Below are 16,295 nucleotides of genomic sequence, written 5' to 3'. Positions count from 1 at the left end.
GGGCACGTTGTAGCCCCATTTTAGGTATTCCAATCAGTTATAGGCAGAAGACAGACTTACAAGCTTTCTATGGTGATGCTTTTCGCTATTCCTTTCTCTCCCCCTCTATTTTATACTATAATGCAAGGAAAACCAAGATTCAAAAGACAGCCAAGCATCTTAACATTATTCCCCCTTTTCCCCATTCCAACTATGGCTCGATCTCTGTATCTCTGTATCTACTCTTGACCTGCAAGTACACTGGGATTCATTATATCATTCTGTCAAGTCTTACAATACATTTTAAATCCTTCATAACAAAGTGTTTATAATAGATTACTATTTTTTATTGGTCCCATTAAATAGTGCTGGGAAAATGATGAGGCTTTCTACTCCAGAAAAGATTTATAGCTTCAGAAACCCAATACAGGGCGTCTAGTTAGAACTAACTGAATGGCACTTAACAACATAAAATAGTGTACAGAAGGAGTGGGTATATGGGAACTCTCTGCCCAATTTTTCTATAAAATTTAAATGATTTGACAATTATCTAGTGCTGCCGTAACAGAAATAGCACAATTGAATGGTTTTAACAAATTTATTCTCAGAGTTTAGGAGGCTAGAAGTCTGAATCCAGAGCACTAGCTCTGAAGTAAGATCCTTGTCTTCTTTCAGCATCTGTAGGCCCAGAATTCATTGGTGATCTCACTGGCACCAATCTTTCCCTGGATTTTGAAGCTTCACAGTTCAGGGGCCTCAGATCAAAAGGATACTCCACTACTAGCTCTACTTTCTTGGTGGTAGTAGGCCCTCCTTTCTTTGCTCATTTCTTGCTCTTTTTAGCTTAGTAAGATAAAAGATGGTACCGGCCACACCCCTGAGGAAACTTCTTTAAACTGACTGGCTGTTCATAACAGATCTAACCATAGAGGTGATTATATTATATTAGATCTCATCATAGGACTTTACTATGTCTTAACTGCCAAACCACTGAGAATCCTGGCCCAGTCAAGTTGACAAAACTTTAACTATCACACTTACTAAAAAAATGGTCTATTAAAATAAATTAATGAATTAGTTTAATTTTCAAAGGAATACAGTAGACATTTGATGCCCTCAAGTATATCCTTGGCTCATGTTAAGGATGAGAAAAGAGTCTGAGAAAGTTGGACCAGGTGCAGTCCCCTGTGGTCACTCCATTCACATGAGCTACTACAGGGGTATAGAATAAAGTGGACACGAAAGAGATTCAAATCATGAAGTGTGTGTGTTCTGTAAAGACTTTACTGAAATGTACCGAGAGTCTATTGAGTACAGCAGGGGAGCTATGATGAGATGATATGACTCCATATTCTGGGGGCCTGGGGCAAAGAGAAGATGGACTAATACTCGGTTAATAGGGCCCACAAGGAGCTCTGGTAATGTAGTGGTTACAAATAGGGCTGCTAACCTCAAGGTCTACAGTTCGAAACTACCAGCTGTTCCGCGGGAGAAAGATGAGGCTTTCTGCTCCCGTAAAGATTTACAGCTCCAGAAACCATGTACAGGGTTGCTATGAGTCGGAACTGACTTTACAGCACTGTACCACCAATAGTGCCCACAGCCAAGTAATGCGTTACTCATAACATCACCCAGAGGAAGGACTGTTCTTCCAGCTCCCTGAAGGGGGATCCAGGCAGATCCCAGCTGAAATGCCCAGCTAGGATCTCAGCCTTAATGATGAAGGGTCCTCCTGGCTGAAAGGATAGCAGGTACACAGAGTTTGTGGAGGTGGGACATGTCAAGTGAGCAGAAGAAGAGTCAAGGCCAGAAGAGGTGAGAAAGTGGGAAAGACGGAGGTGGGGATCCAGCTGGGATGAGCTGTGGATAGGTTGGGACTTCATTTGTTGAACCCCGAGAAGCCACCACACTCTGTTTTAAGCAGACAATGCCTACTGTTTCAAAGGAAAACATAATCTGGCAGCTGCTTCACAAACTCAGCAATGTCACCTGCCCATTCTTGGTTTTAGGCACTGGCCCAGCAATGCAGAGCAACTGGTGTGAGTCAGGGCTGCTAATATCTACTTAGGTATTAAATGTAGAGCTATGGCCAAGCATGCGATGAGATGTCAAGCCAAGCCAAGCCAAGCCAAATATTAGCAAGTGATGAAAACTCTTAAAAACAGAAAAAGACGCACACATGAAAGAACAAAGTGCCCAGCACTCAGCTAAAACTCATTTGGCAGTCTGCTTCAGGGGTATAATTATGGAAGGGGCCACTTAAAGTCCTATCTCCATGAGGTGACACCCAGTATGTGATTCAGTACATATCATGCTGCTCATGTCACATTTATTCAGGATTTTATCTCTCCCTCCCCACCTGTCAGTAGCCAGCACACCCATCTGGGAAACAAACCCATCTTTATAGTTTCTGTCCTTTGGGGTAAGTAGACATTCCTCTTGGTCTAAGAGACTTCACACTCTATTCCCATTTTGCCAGCTACATCCCAGAAGAAGACCACACCCATTGCTGTCAATTCAATTTTGACTCCTGGTAACCCAATGCATTTCAGAACATAACTGTCCTTCCTAGGGCTTTCAATGGCTGTGACCTTTCAGAAATAAATTGCTAGGCCTTTCTTCTTTGTGGCTGAGAGCTCAGCAGAAGATCAGAGGAGAAATAAAGCTGTGTGTTTGAAGCCTAGCCACTGGGAGTGCCTGCCACAGCACTTTGTCCAAATCTGCCGGCCTCTTTCTTAGTGAATGGCCAGGATATGTGTAGTGGTCCCACCTCTGACTCCACTCCAATAACTAGATGGTGGTGTGCACACCTACGTCTCCCACATTGCCTTGGCTTGGCTATTGTTCCTCAAGAAAAGTTAAAACCATGGCTAGTATGTGTTCACTGTCACAGATGTTCCATATACCTCAACAGGCTTTCCCTGAGGAAGGTTCAATGTCCAGTATCACACCAGACACTCTACCAAAAACATAAAAATACCTGGTCACATGGCAAAACTGGTCCACCAGAGGGCCTTGGGAAGGTCTAGATCAGAAGTATACCTTTATAGCAATCAAAGGCCAACTGCATGGCCAGATGAACCCAAGAGCAGCCAGCTGACCCACAGAGCAGCAACCCCCACTGTGTGTGAGATACTTGGAAGGTGGCTGGTGGCTTCTTCTAATAGGAAACAAGAAGCCACCCCACCACCACTTCCTTGGACCACAGTGAGATGTTAGCCCCTTTACTCTGCCCAACAGCTTTGAAGTCTATAAGGAAAAAGGAGTTCAGGCCTCAGAAGTCTTGCCCATGTGAGGTGGGTGGACACCTTTGCAGGCTGAGGTCAGAAGACCATGAGTCTTGGTACTGCCACCTCTATCAAGGTAAGCTTCCGCCTCTTTTTCCATCTAACAGGATGACAACATCCCTATTCCTTCACTGGGTGACTGAAGATCTAATGAGATGGTAAACTGGAAATCACTCTGACCCCTGCAGAGGACCCCACAAGGTCTCATCTGATTAGACTTAACATTTCAGGATGGAGGTCCATCTTGAATCGATGGCTGCTTCTCTGGGAGTCTTGCACATAAACCTGTATATCAGGGATCCTGGAAGCTAATTTAAAAAGTTAAGAAGATTGTGTAAAGCCATTTTCATTGGCTTATCATCCTTACTTCCCATTCCTCCAATCACTGCTGCATTCAACAAAGTGGCGGATCATCCTCAAGATATACGTATTTCAAAATAAAGCTGAATCCAACAAAACAGCTTGGCATTTCTCAAAAGACTAAACACAAAATGACCTTATGACCCAACAATTCCACTCCTATGTATATATCAAAAAAAAAAAAAAAAATTAACACAGGAACACAGATGTTTTTAATTTAACACAGAATTTAACACAGGTGTTAATAGTTGTACTCTTACTGAGTGGGTACCTCACTAGTAGCCAAAAGGTACTACTCACTGTAGCCAAAAGGCAGAAACAAACCTAAGTCATCTATTATTAGATGAATGGGTAAACAAAATATGGTCTATACATAGAGTGGAATGTTCTTGTTACAGTGCTGTTGAGTGGATTCCTACTCATTGTGATCCTTTATAGGACTTCCAAAGAGTGGTTGGTGGGTTTGAACCATTGACCTTGAATGCAGTAGTCCAGTGCTTATCCTACAGTGCCACACCAGTGGGATACTACTCAGCTATAAAGAGAAATGACATTCTGATACATTCTACGACACGGAGGAACTTTGAAAACATGCTGAGTTCCATAAATCAGACATAAAAGGACAAACATTGTATGATCCTACTTACATGAAATATTCAAAAGAGATACATGCATGGAAACAAATGTTTCTTAGTGGTTACCAGGGTCTGGGGAAGAGGGAAATGGGGAGTTACTGCAGAAGGGATTCTAAATTTGAAGTGATGAGAAACATTTAGAAATGGATTATGGTAACAGTTGCACATGGTAAATGGAATTAATGTCTTTGAATTATACACTTAAAATGGTTAAAAGGGCAAATGTCTTTGTTTTATTTATACATTTGTTAAGTGCCATCAAGTTGCTCTGACTCACAGCAACCCTGTATAGGGTTTCCGAGGAGAGGCTGGTGGATTTGAACCAATTACCTTGCAATTCAAACCGACTTTGCAGTCCAGTGTTTATCCTATAGTACCACACCAGAGCTCACATTTTTATTCTACCACAATAAAAGTTAAAAAAAAAAAATTTTAATCCAACATAAAGCTACCTTTTGGGTGCCTAATTTATATGTGGATACCCCAGTGGAGTGCGTTCTCAGCTTCGCCTTTTCTGGGACATGGTCTTTTCCATTTCCATCCTTCCAGTATTACCTAACTTGACATCAAAAATAATACTAATTCTTGGTGCTCAGTTATTAATGAGTTAGCATTTGAGAGTTTGGTTCAATTGTCATCCCAGAGGCAAAGATGTTGCGCCACACAATCTTTTGTCACTTAGCCACCACCCCCAAATGCATCAGCTCCAATGTTCAGCCTTCTTCCTTAGGCCAAAGGACTTTCAAAACTTACTTTCACTTCACTCTAGTCTCGTTTCTAATAAACACAGACTAGTCTCTGGTAGCATAGTGGTTATGAATCGGGCTGTGAGCCACAAGGTCAGCAGTTCAAAACTACCAGCGGTTCTGTGGGAGAAAGATGAGGCGGTCTGCTCCCGTAAAGATTCACAGCATCGAAAACCTTGTGTAGGGTCGCTATGAGTCGGAACCAAGTCCACAGAACACAACAACAAGTCTCTTTGAGGTCTTCATTGATAACTGGCTTAGCTAATCCTAAGTAACAATAGATCAGTGTGAGCAGTAAATAAACAAATGCTGCTGTTTAAAATTTCCTGTGAAACAAATGTCACTTACCAGGTCGCCAAACAGGCAATTATTATTATTAGATGCTATTGAGTTGCTGCTGACTCATAGCAACCTTATAAACAACAGAACAAAATACTGACTGGTCCTGCACCAGCCGTACAATTGTTTGAACCTGTTGTTGCTGTCACTGTATCAATCCATCTCGTTGGGCATCTTCCTCTTTTTCATTGGCCCTACACATTGTCAAGCATGATGTCCTTCTCCAGGGACTAATCCTTCCTGACAACATGTTCAAAGTACAAGCAAGAGTTGAAGTCTCACCAACCTTACTTCTAAGGAGCATTCTGGCTGTACTTCTTCCAAGAAAATTTTAAGTATCATGACAGTCCATGGTACTTTCAATATTCTTCACCAACACCATAACTCAAAGGTATCAATTCTTCCATAGTCCTTCTTATCTTTGGCCAACTTTCACATGCGTATGAAATGACTGAAAATACCATGGCTTGGGCACACCTTAGTTTTCAACCTGACATCTTTGCTCTTTAACAGGCAATGTGTATATAACAAAATAGAATTTTTCTTAAAAAAAAAACAAAAAACTAAAGAGGATAGAGAGAAACACTGTTAACTGATGAGGTATGGAGGGCATTATAATCAATGTAATGAAACAAGTCATATGAATGGTTGAATGTGAAACTGATGATGTGCCCTGTAAACTTTCACTCAATCCACAATAAAAACCTTAAAATATAGATAGATAGACAGATAGATAGATAGATAGATAGATAGATAGATAGATAGATAGATAGAATTTTTCTTAACCAAAACAATTTTACTGTTAATTTATGTAAAATTATTTGGGGAACATTTCCCTTATGAGAATTTGCCAAGACCAGTACCTTTCAAAATGCTGCATCATTTATGATTTTTTTTCCCCTGACTTCCCATTATTACATGTTCCCTATGAGATGAGAAATAGGAATGAAAATTTTAAATTAGGAACTGCCATTGCTGTTCATTTTCGGTGACTTGGCCCCATTTCATGGTGACCCCATGTGCAAGGGAACAAAATGCTGCCCAGTCTTGCACCATCCCTATGATAAGTTCCAAATGTTAGTCTTAGTCTGGAGGCTCCACTAAAACCTGCTCTGCATCCCAGCAATATACAATCCTTCTCTGACAGATGACTGCGTATGAGTTATACTGTCTGGAAAAGAATCTCACCCAGGTCTCCCACATGGAAGGCAAGAATTCTACCAATGAATCACCAGTGTCCTCAAATGGGAACTAAAAACTGAAAGGAAAAACAAAAAACAAAACATGAACACAAACCATAGTCTCCTTTTTGTTATGGTGACTAGTGATTTGTGTCACCGTGTTGGTTCTGACTCACAGTGACCTTGAAGAGAGTTTCCAGGACTGTAAGTCTTTACAGGAACAGAAAACCTATCTTTCTCCCTTAGGGCGACTGGTATATTCAAACTACTGACCTTTTGGTTAGCAGCCCAGATTGTAATCCTCTAAACTACCAGGGATCGTTCCTTTTTGGTATAAGAGACTATAAATGTTTAGATATGTAATTACACGTGCCAACCAACAGGGTAAGAACTTCATCTCTTCTTTATAATCCTAGCACATTGTTGGAAAGAAGTAAACACCTGCCAACAGTTACCCATACCTCTCAGAAATACTTCAGAAATATGACAATATTTACAAAGAACATTGGTTTGTTCCTGGTGATGTGAATGTTACTAAGCTCAACTGTTGGAATTATGGACTTCCTCCCTTTAGAATAAGCTTAGGCAATCAAATGGTCTTCTCAAACAAGAATCAGGACAAAAGTATCTAAGGAAACCACACTTAAAGGAGAAATTCTAGTCCAAACACCACTGCTTTTTATCAAGGTGAAATATGGAGACTGACATGCAAGTCAAGACTACAATGAGATATTATTCATTTGTTTGTTGTTGTTGTTTAACTTTTTATTGTGAGTTGGGTGAAAGTTTACAGAGCTGATCAGTTTTCCATTTAACTATTCATACCACGTTGCTTCATCTCATTGATTGCAATCCCCACAATGTAACATCAATAATCCCACTTCTCCCTGTGTTTCCTGCTAACATTCCTCTTCCTTTTCTTAACACTTCTGAACTTAGTCCTTAGGTAAACAAATGCTGCCCTTTGGGTTGTAAATGGTTGTACTCTTACTGAGTGCCTGTACCTCACTAGTATTCCCCATACAGACCTGTTTATTGTTTAGTTGTAAATTGAGTCGTGGGGGTTAGTTCATTTCCAGACCTGAAGGGTGAGTAAGGGCATAGTCTTGGGGGTTCCACCAGTCTTTATACAACCAGTTAGCCTGGTCTTTTTTTTATGATTTTGAGTTTTGTTCCACATTTTTCTCCTACACTATTCAGGACCTTCTAATGTGATTCCTTTCAGAGCAGTTGGTAGTGGTCTAGTTCTGGTTTCAGTGTTGCAGAGACCAGTCATTGCATGGTCCATTTGCCCAATGGGCTAAGTGTTTCTATGTGTCTTTGATTTTCTTCACTCTTCTTTCCTCTGGACTGGGAAAGACCAATAGTTGTACCTTAGATAGCCACACAAGCTTTAAGACCCTAGTCACTACTTACCAAAGTAAGATGTAGAACATTATCTTTGTGAACTATGCTATGCTAATAGACGTTGGTCCTGAGCCTCTAGGCCCTTGGGGTATTTGATGATGTCTAAGAAATTTTGATACTTTGGACATATCGTCAGGAGGGACCAGTCGCTGGAGAATGATATCATGTTTGGTAAGGTGGAGGGTCAGAGAAAAAGAGGAAGACCCCCAACGAGATGGACTGGCCAAGTGGCAGCATCAGTGGACTCAAGCAACAATAGTGAGGCTGGCCCAGGATCGGGCAGTGTTTCGTTCTGCTGTGCAGAAGGTCACTATAGGTCGGTACCGACTTGATAGCACCTAACAACAACAACAACAACAAATTTTCATAACTTTGCCCCTGTAGGCTCTACTACATTCATGAATATGTTTGCAGCAAAGGTAAATACACATGTACAAAGATCCTCTGTCAATCCTATATATATTAGTGGGTATATTCCTACTGTGCGCCCGCACCCATTCAGCCTGCATGTCTGTCCATGCATCTATTCATAGATCACTGTTATTGTAGGATTGTATATATGATACCTCTGTAACTTTTAACTCTTGCACTCCTTCCAGCGTCTACCCCTGCCTCCATCATTTTTTTTTACCAACCTCTCTTAATGTTTACTCCCTTCCCCTTCACTCAAGTAAACAGGTGCCTACCCTATAACTTAAACTTCTTTCCTCTCCCATCTCTGGAACCATCGAAAAAATGCTTCTTTTAGTATGAAAGCCTTTTCTCGACTTTTTACAACAATGATCTCATGCAACATTTATTCTTTTGTGATTGACTAATTTTACTCAACACATTGTTATTGTTAGGTGCTATCAAGTCAGTTCTAACTCATAGTAACCCTGTGTAAACAGAACCAAATACTACCCAGTCCTGTGCCATCCGAACAACCACTCTTATGTTTGAGCCCATTGTTGCAGCCACTGTGTCGATCCATCTTGTTGAGGCTCCTCCTTTTTCACTGACCCTCTACCTTACCTAGCATGATGTCATTCTTCAGGGACTGGTCCCTCCTGATAACATGCCCAAAGTATGTGAGATGAAATATTGCCATCCTCTCTTGTAAGAAGCATTCTGGGTGAACTTCTTCCAACACAGAGTTGTTCATTCTTCTGCCAATCTTCCTTGTTCCCTCCCCCCATTCCTACTCCCACCATCATGTGAATTCCAAATCATAACTGCCCTGTCTAGGGTTTTCAAGACTGTAAATCTCTAGGGAGCAGATAGCTTCATCTTTCTCCCACAGAACAGCTGGTGGGTTTGAACCACTAAGCTTGTGGTTAGCTGTCCAGTGCTTAGTTAATATTCCTTGCCCATGCCGTAATCCAAAAGGATCAATTCTTTGGTCTTTCTTATTCATTGTCCAGCTTTCTCATGCACATGAGATAATCTAAAATACCATAGCTTGGGTCAGGTGCTCCTTAGTTTTCCACCTGACATCTTTGATTTTTAATACTCTCAACAAATCTTTTGAAGCAAATTTTCCCAATTCAATCTGTCATTTGATTTCTTGACTGCTGATTCCACAGGCACTGATTGTGGATCCAAGTAAAATGAAATCCTTGTCAACTTCAACAGATTCTGCATTTGTCTTGATGTTGCTTATTGGTCCAGTTGTGAGGATTTTTGGTTTTTTGTGTTATGGTATAATCCATACTGAAAACTGTAGTCTTTGATCTTCTTCATTAAGAGCTTCAAGTCCTTTTTATTTTCAACAAGTAAGGTGGTATCATCTGCATATTGCAGGTTGCTAATGGGTCTTCCTCCAATTCTGATGCTGCATTCTTCTTCCTATAGTCCAGATTCTTGAACTTGTTTCTCAGTAGACAGACTGAATAAGTATGGTGAAATAATACAACCCTTGATGTACCTCTTTCCCAATACAGAACAAGTATCTCCTGATTGTATTTGAACAACTGTCTCTTGATATATATACAGGTTCCATATGAGCTCAACTAAGAGTTCTAAAATCTCCATTCTTTGCAATGTTATCCATAAATTATTATGATCCATACCGTTGAATGTTTTTACATTCAAAAACATCTATACAGTTTAATGTTTTTGCATAGTCAATGAAACACGGGTAAACAATGGGTATACCATGCTATACCCATTTGATTCGAGTCCTGGTGCGGCGCTGTGGGTTAATGTGCCAGACTGTAAAGCCGTTTGAACTGCAAGGTCGGCGGTTCAAGCTCACCAGCTGCTCCTCAGAAACCCTATACAGGGTCGCTATGGGTTGGAACCAACTCAACGGCACTTAACAACAACAAGAACATGCCCATTTGATTGGCAATACCAAGTGTTAGAAAGAATATCAATCCACAGAATCTCTTATTCATTGCTGGTGGAGGTATACAATGATTGGTATATCTACTTTGGAAAATAATTTGGTATTATGTAAAGTACACATTCATATACTCTGTAGCCCAGAAATTTAATCAAAAGAAACACCTGCAAGTGTATACGAATTTCTGTAGTCATCCATTGGGAAAATAGAGAAAGGAAAAATAGTATAATTAAAATGGTGCAGCCAATGGAAAACAGCTTGGTAATTACTCAAAAAGTTAAACACAGAACTACCTTATGATTCAGCAATCCCACTCCTAAGTATCTATGCAAAAGAACTGAAAGTTGCAAAGCAAACATATTTGTACACCAGTGTTGCAGCATTATTGACAATGGCCAAAAGGTGGAAACAAACTAACCATCTACCAACAGATGAACGTTGTTGTTGTTAAGTGACATTGAGTCAGTTTCAACTCATAGCAGCCCTGTATAGGGTTTCCGAGGACTGCTGGTGGGTTTGAACCACTGACCTTGCGGTAAGCAATCCAGTGCTTATCCTATAGTGCCACACCAGGACTCCAATAGATGATTGGATAAGTAAAATATGGTACAGACTTACAGTGACAACTCAGCCATAAAGGGAAATGTTACAAAAATGGATAAACCCTGAAAACATTATGCTGAATGAAATAAGTCAGCTGCAAAGGACAAATATTGTATGCTCTTACTTACATGAAATATCTAGAGTAGGTAAATGTACAGAGTTCAAAGTTCATTTGTGGTTACCCGAGAGAGTAAGGGGTATTACTTAAATGGTACAGAGTTTTCATTAAAGATCATAAATTAGTACTGAATAATGGTGAATGTTATATACACAGTGGGGTGAATGTAGTTAATGCCACTGAATTGTACATGTAAAAGTGGTTGATATATTTTGTTGTGTATATTTCACCACAATGATATATATTTTTTAAATTTCCTTCTTGCCCAAATTAGATTTCATCATTTATTTAGTCCTTATCTTTTTATTTTATTTTTTTCTTCTTCTTTTTTTTTTTTTAACTGCTTTCCTGTCACCCAAGTTAACAACTGCCTACATCTGTGCCCTAGCCAATGTGTAAGTCTCCCTTCCCTCCCACCCCTGGTAACCATCATGGAATATTTCTTTTTGCATGAAAACCTTTTCTTGACTTTTTACAATAATGATCTCATATAATATTTGTCCTTTTGTGAATGGCTAATTTCACTCAGTGTAATGCCCTCCAAGTTCATCCGTGTTATGAGGTGTTTTCGCAGATTCTTTGTTCTTTTTTAAGCAGTATAATCACACAATAAACTTTTTTTACAGCAGTCAAAATAAATTCCATAAAAATCACATACTGTATGTAGAGCACTCGTTTTTTTTTATAAAGTTTAAACATGGCTGAAATTAATTTAAAATGTGTTTTTTTTTTTATTGCATGCTGTTGTTGCTAAGTGCTGCCAATTGGTTCAGCTCTTAATGACCCTGCATGGGGTTTCCAGGAGTAGCTGGTAAGTTTCAATCACTGACCTTGTGGTTCCAACCGACCTGATGGTCCAGTGCATTATCCTGCAGTGCCATAAGTAGATGAATTAAAACAAGAAAGAAAGGGGATGGTGACCAGAACTTAGGAGCAGGAAAATTGGAGGATGGGATGGGGGTACAAGAGAAATATCAGTGTGCCCAAGTTTTCTCCAGCCACCAGGCTTCACTTAATTAAACATTTTTGTTGTTAGAATGTGGGACACTGTCAAGAGAAATGGTTCTCATTCCTAGCAGGTAAATCTGACCATACCTGGCTCCTAAAGCAAAAAGTTGTTGTTGTTAAGTATTATCCAGATGACTGTAACTCATAGCAACCCTGTACAGGTTTTCCAAGGAGCAGCTGGTGAGTTCGAACTGCTGACTTTGCAGTTCCAACAGACCTTTTGGTCCAGTGCTTATCTTACAGCACGACGCAATCAAAAAGAGCACATACATATATACATGTTTCACTCTTGATTTCAGAGTCTTCTGTTTGAGAAAGAAATATGAAACCGCTTCAACTTACAAGTATTTGAACTTTGCCTCCATCCTAGCCACACACACCTGGAGAAATGTCAAGAGCAGGGTCTTCAAGTGGGTGGAGATCACACACATACACCCACACACAGAGCACACTGCACATAGGAAAAACACTCCCGGCCCCACCTGCTACTGTCAGGATTGTGGGGGGCAGGCTGGAGGATAGACGTGCCTCATCTAGAAGGTGGATTCAGTTCACAGTGCTGAGACGCATAGGGAGGGGCAGACTACAGAGTTCTCCAGAAGGCAGAACGGAACACAAGGAAGAAGTAATTCTAGCATCCTAAGAAGAGCCTTTATCACCTCACCGCAGTCAACTCGGACTCTTTCTACAGTGACATTTATCCAAAGGCCAACCCAAGCTGGTGCTTCTGGGTATGCCATGAAGTTCTTTCAGTAAGTCTGTTTCTATAAAGTGGGAATGAAGACATTTCCCTGGCCTGTCTCACAAGAGAGTCTGATGAGAGTGCAGTATTATACAAATGTCAGAAATCATTCATTGCAGCCAGGCAAGTCAAGCAATAGTTCTATCCACCTCAGAATCTGGAAAAGTTCCAAAAAACTAAACTTCAGAGCTGGACTGTCCTCTCGTACACACACAGGAAACTTGTTCCCACCCTCTCTGCCCCATCAAACAAGTATCTGTCCCCACAACCTTATCAGTAAGCAGTAAGTATCTTTCCTCAATACCCAGAGAATCTGCACATGTGAGATTACTTTGAAATGCCAACTGTCTACACATAGCCCTTGTATAAAAAAGAAGAAGAAGAAGGAAAGAAAAGAAAAGATGAAGGTGGGACACCTTTGCTGCTCTAATTTAAAAATAAGTAAAATGTATGAAGTCAGGTTTTACGTCTACTTCCTTCTTGTTACAGTGGGACTCTAGACCATAAACATGAACTTGAACCCAACAGGTTAGTAGTACCTGGGCAAATAAATAAGTGGGAAATGCTGGACTCAAGGATGAGTGGGTGTTAGGATACACCTAAAACAGACACAGGTCAGGTGACCTAGGACAAGCTACTGCCCCCATCAAACCTCGCATGTACAACAGGACCATTCGGGAGCCCACCTCATGGTGTGGTTGCAAGGATGGAATAGGTAAAGGTAATGGTCACTTTTTGAAAAATCTATCCAGTTCTCTATTCCCTTGATAACAGTCTCTACTTCAATATTTCATTCTTAGTCTGCAGTGTCAGTACATATGAAAAAAAAAATCCCAAACTTAGTTCAATAATGCAATTTGTATGTTTATTCAGCACTTTAATATTAATGCTTCTCTTGATACATATCTTGGGTTTATGAACTTGAACACATTTCTCAGCACTTGAAGTTGTGTGTGGAAACCTTTTTGGGAATTAGCTCTTATAAAACATTCAAATGTTTAACTTTGGCAACAAGAAAGAGGTTTTGTTATGCTTTCATGACCCTACCACTTAAATAGCCATGACCACTTGGGAACAGCTACTGAGGCTCTTTGCATGATAACTTGAACATTTTGTTTTCACCTAGGAATCCTGGTATGGCTCTGAAGAATCAGCACTGAACTGCTAACCACAAAGTCAGCAGTTCAAACCTACCAGCCACTCCTTGGAAACCCTATACAGGGTCACTATGAATCGGAACTGACTTGACAGCACTTAACAACAGCAAAAATGTCAGTAACCAAATCCTGGTGTGGCACTGTAGGATCAGCACTGGACAATTAACCACAAGGTTAGCAGTTCAAACCTACATTGGAAGCCCTATTCAGGGTTGCTATGAGTAGGAACCAACTCAACAGCACTTCACAACAAAGGTAAAATGAGGTAGAATTCTAATCCATGTTCAAGTTGAGAACAATTGCTCCGAAATCTCAAAACTTAATCCAACCCCAGGAAACATACTCAGGCCACAGTAAAACAGAATAGGATGCCTCCAATATCTTCCCCTTTCAACCAGTCTCAACAGGAAGACAGTGTTAAGTTACTTCACTTGGGCTTCCATTTTCAATCGCATACTGCTTCTGGAATAAGAAAGGAGAACAGCAAGCTGTTTCCTGGTTCTCCACATAATGCCAAGGTGGGCTCCTGTAGGGCAAAACAATATCTGATCCATCTGAGACTTTGTTATGCCCACTTCAAGGCCTGGCAACCAGTATTAAGAAAAGCAGGAAACAAATGGAGAAGCCAACTGGGAGTTTGTTTAAACTGCCAATGTGTTTAGTTCATGAATCCAAGGGTGAGGACTTTGCAGGGCTGACTCTTGACTAGCAAGTACCAAAGTGATACTAGAAGACAGCATCTTTCTGTCACCTACTTTCTGACCTTAAACTCAGCTAGCAAACAAGCAGGGAACTCAGACATCTGGAACCTTTGCTAGAAGCTTCCCAAGCCTCACAACTATCAAGACCAGAGGGGACCGAGTCCAGATCACTCTGTTTCACTCCAAAATCCCCATGTACCCGAATCCCAAGTTTGCTAGAGATCATGTCGAAGGAGGCTTCCTGGCCAGAGTTCAAGATTATACTGAATGAAATAAGTCAGATGCAAAGGATATCTTTGCATCAAAATGTCCTTAATGTTTCTAGGCAAGTGGTGGTGTCCCCCAACCCCAGAGGCCATCCAGAGGCATGACCTCCTGACTGGGGCAGCACCATCACCCTCCAACTTCAAAAGGTCCCTCCCTGGCACTTCCATACCTGTAATAAGACAGGAGACCATTGCTGAGCACGAACCAGCGTCGCTGATAGCCTTTCAGATAGTTTGTCCACTTGAGGAGCCAGCCCTTGTAGCTGTCCAGAGGCAGTAAGATTGCTGGGGCAGTGGAGGTCATGCCAGTCCCTGAAAGTGGCCCCGCTAACGATACTGTTCTGGGCTGTCCCAGTCGAGGAACAAGCTGGGGCTTTAAAGGTAGCTGCGGCCCTGACAAGGGTTTCATCAAGGGCAAGTTTTCCAGCTGTTCTGTTGTCTTGATGAAGGTCCTAGCCCCTCCACCTGGGCCCAGCCCCAGCCTTAGCTGCAGTCCCAGTGCCTTCCCGGACTCCGGCTCAGACACCGGTTCAGACACAGGCTCAGACCTGAGTACAAGCTCAGAAACTGACTCCGACACCTGTTCTGGCACCAGCTCCAGCTCGGACACTGGCTGGGGCTGAGGCTTTAGTTCCTGTCGGGAGCCGGGCGTTGAAGCACTCATGCTCGGCGCCGCCGTGTGGCAGGACAAGCAAGGAACAACCGTGAACAGCGACGAGAGTCCTCGGGAGCGGCCACCGCAGCCGCCGCCTCGGCTTGGAGCGGCCGCTTTCCCCATAGAGCTCCTGACCCGAGCGCGGCCGGCCTGCGCGGGGGAGGGGCGGGGGCGGGGCCGAGCCATCACGTGTGCGGCACCAGCGGGGGCACGCCGGCCCCTCAGCGCACGCGCTGCTGGCTGTTGTCAGCGCTTGGCGCACAGGACTCGGTTCAGACCCTTTCTCTCCCTGGAGTCCCCAACGCCCAGCTCAGGATCTGCCCTAAAGAGGCGCTCTGGAGACACCTGTGGGTAGCGAACGGGAGACGGGAAGAGACAGCGCGTTTCAAGCCACCCTCTCTCTGCCTGAGCCGCAAGCCGTGCCAGGCACTGGGGGAACAATGATGAATGCGGAGCCGGCCGGCTCCCAGCGCAGCTCTGCCTGCCAGGCCCTGCGCCCCCCACCGTGCAGGGAGGGGAGAGAGGACAGATGCCACTCACAAAACCACGGCGTGCGCCCGAAGCACAGGGACCCGCCCCATGGCAGCCATTACCTGTCAATAAGTCTGTCTTAACAGACACCGTGATCCGAAGTTGCGCTTGCCTACTAGACCAGCCGGCCTCTGGTTATTCCGCGTGCTTAGCCACAAGCGGCGACATAGTTCAGTTCAGGTGTGACGCTGTGTGATAAGGCACTGGACTGCAAGATCGGTTTGAGCCACAAGATCAGCGGTTCAAACTCACCA

The 16,295-nt window shown here is 42.4% G+C and overlaps 1 protein-coding gene across 1 annotated transcript in view; it reads right to left on the bottom strand.

Annotated features, from left to right (window-relative positions):
• Window positions 1-15,633, bottom strand: part of OSBP2 (oxysterol binding protein 2) — a 237,443-nt gene extending 221,810 nt beyond the window's left edge. The window contains exon 1 of the mRNA XM_006869254.1: window positions 15,026-15,633. Within this exon, the coding sequence (XP_006869316.1) occupies window positions 15,026-15,633 (608 nt within the window). The remainder of the gene's footprint in view (window positions 1-15,025) is intronic.
• Window positions 15,634-16,295: the final 662 nt, after the last annotated feature.

This window comes from Chrysochloris asiatica, unplaced genomic scaffold, assembly GCF_000296735.1.
Source record: "Chrysochloris asiatica unplaced genomic scaffold, ChrAsi1.0 scaffold00128, whole genome shotgun sequence".
NCBI lineage: Eukaryota > Metazoa > Chordata > Mammalia > Afrosoricida > Chrysochloridae > Chrysochloris > Chrysochloris asiatica.
The sequence above is the reverse complement of the archived record's forward strand: the minus strand, read 5'-3'. Positions and strand labels throughout refer to the sequence as shown.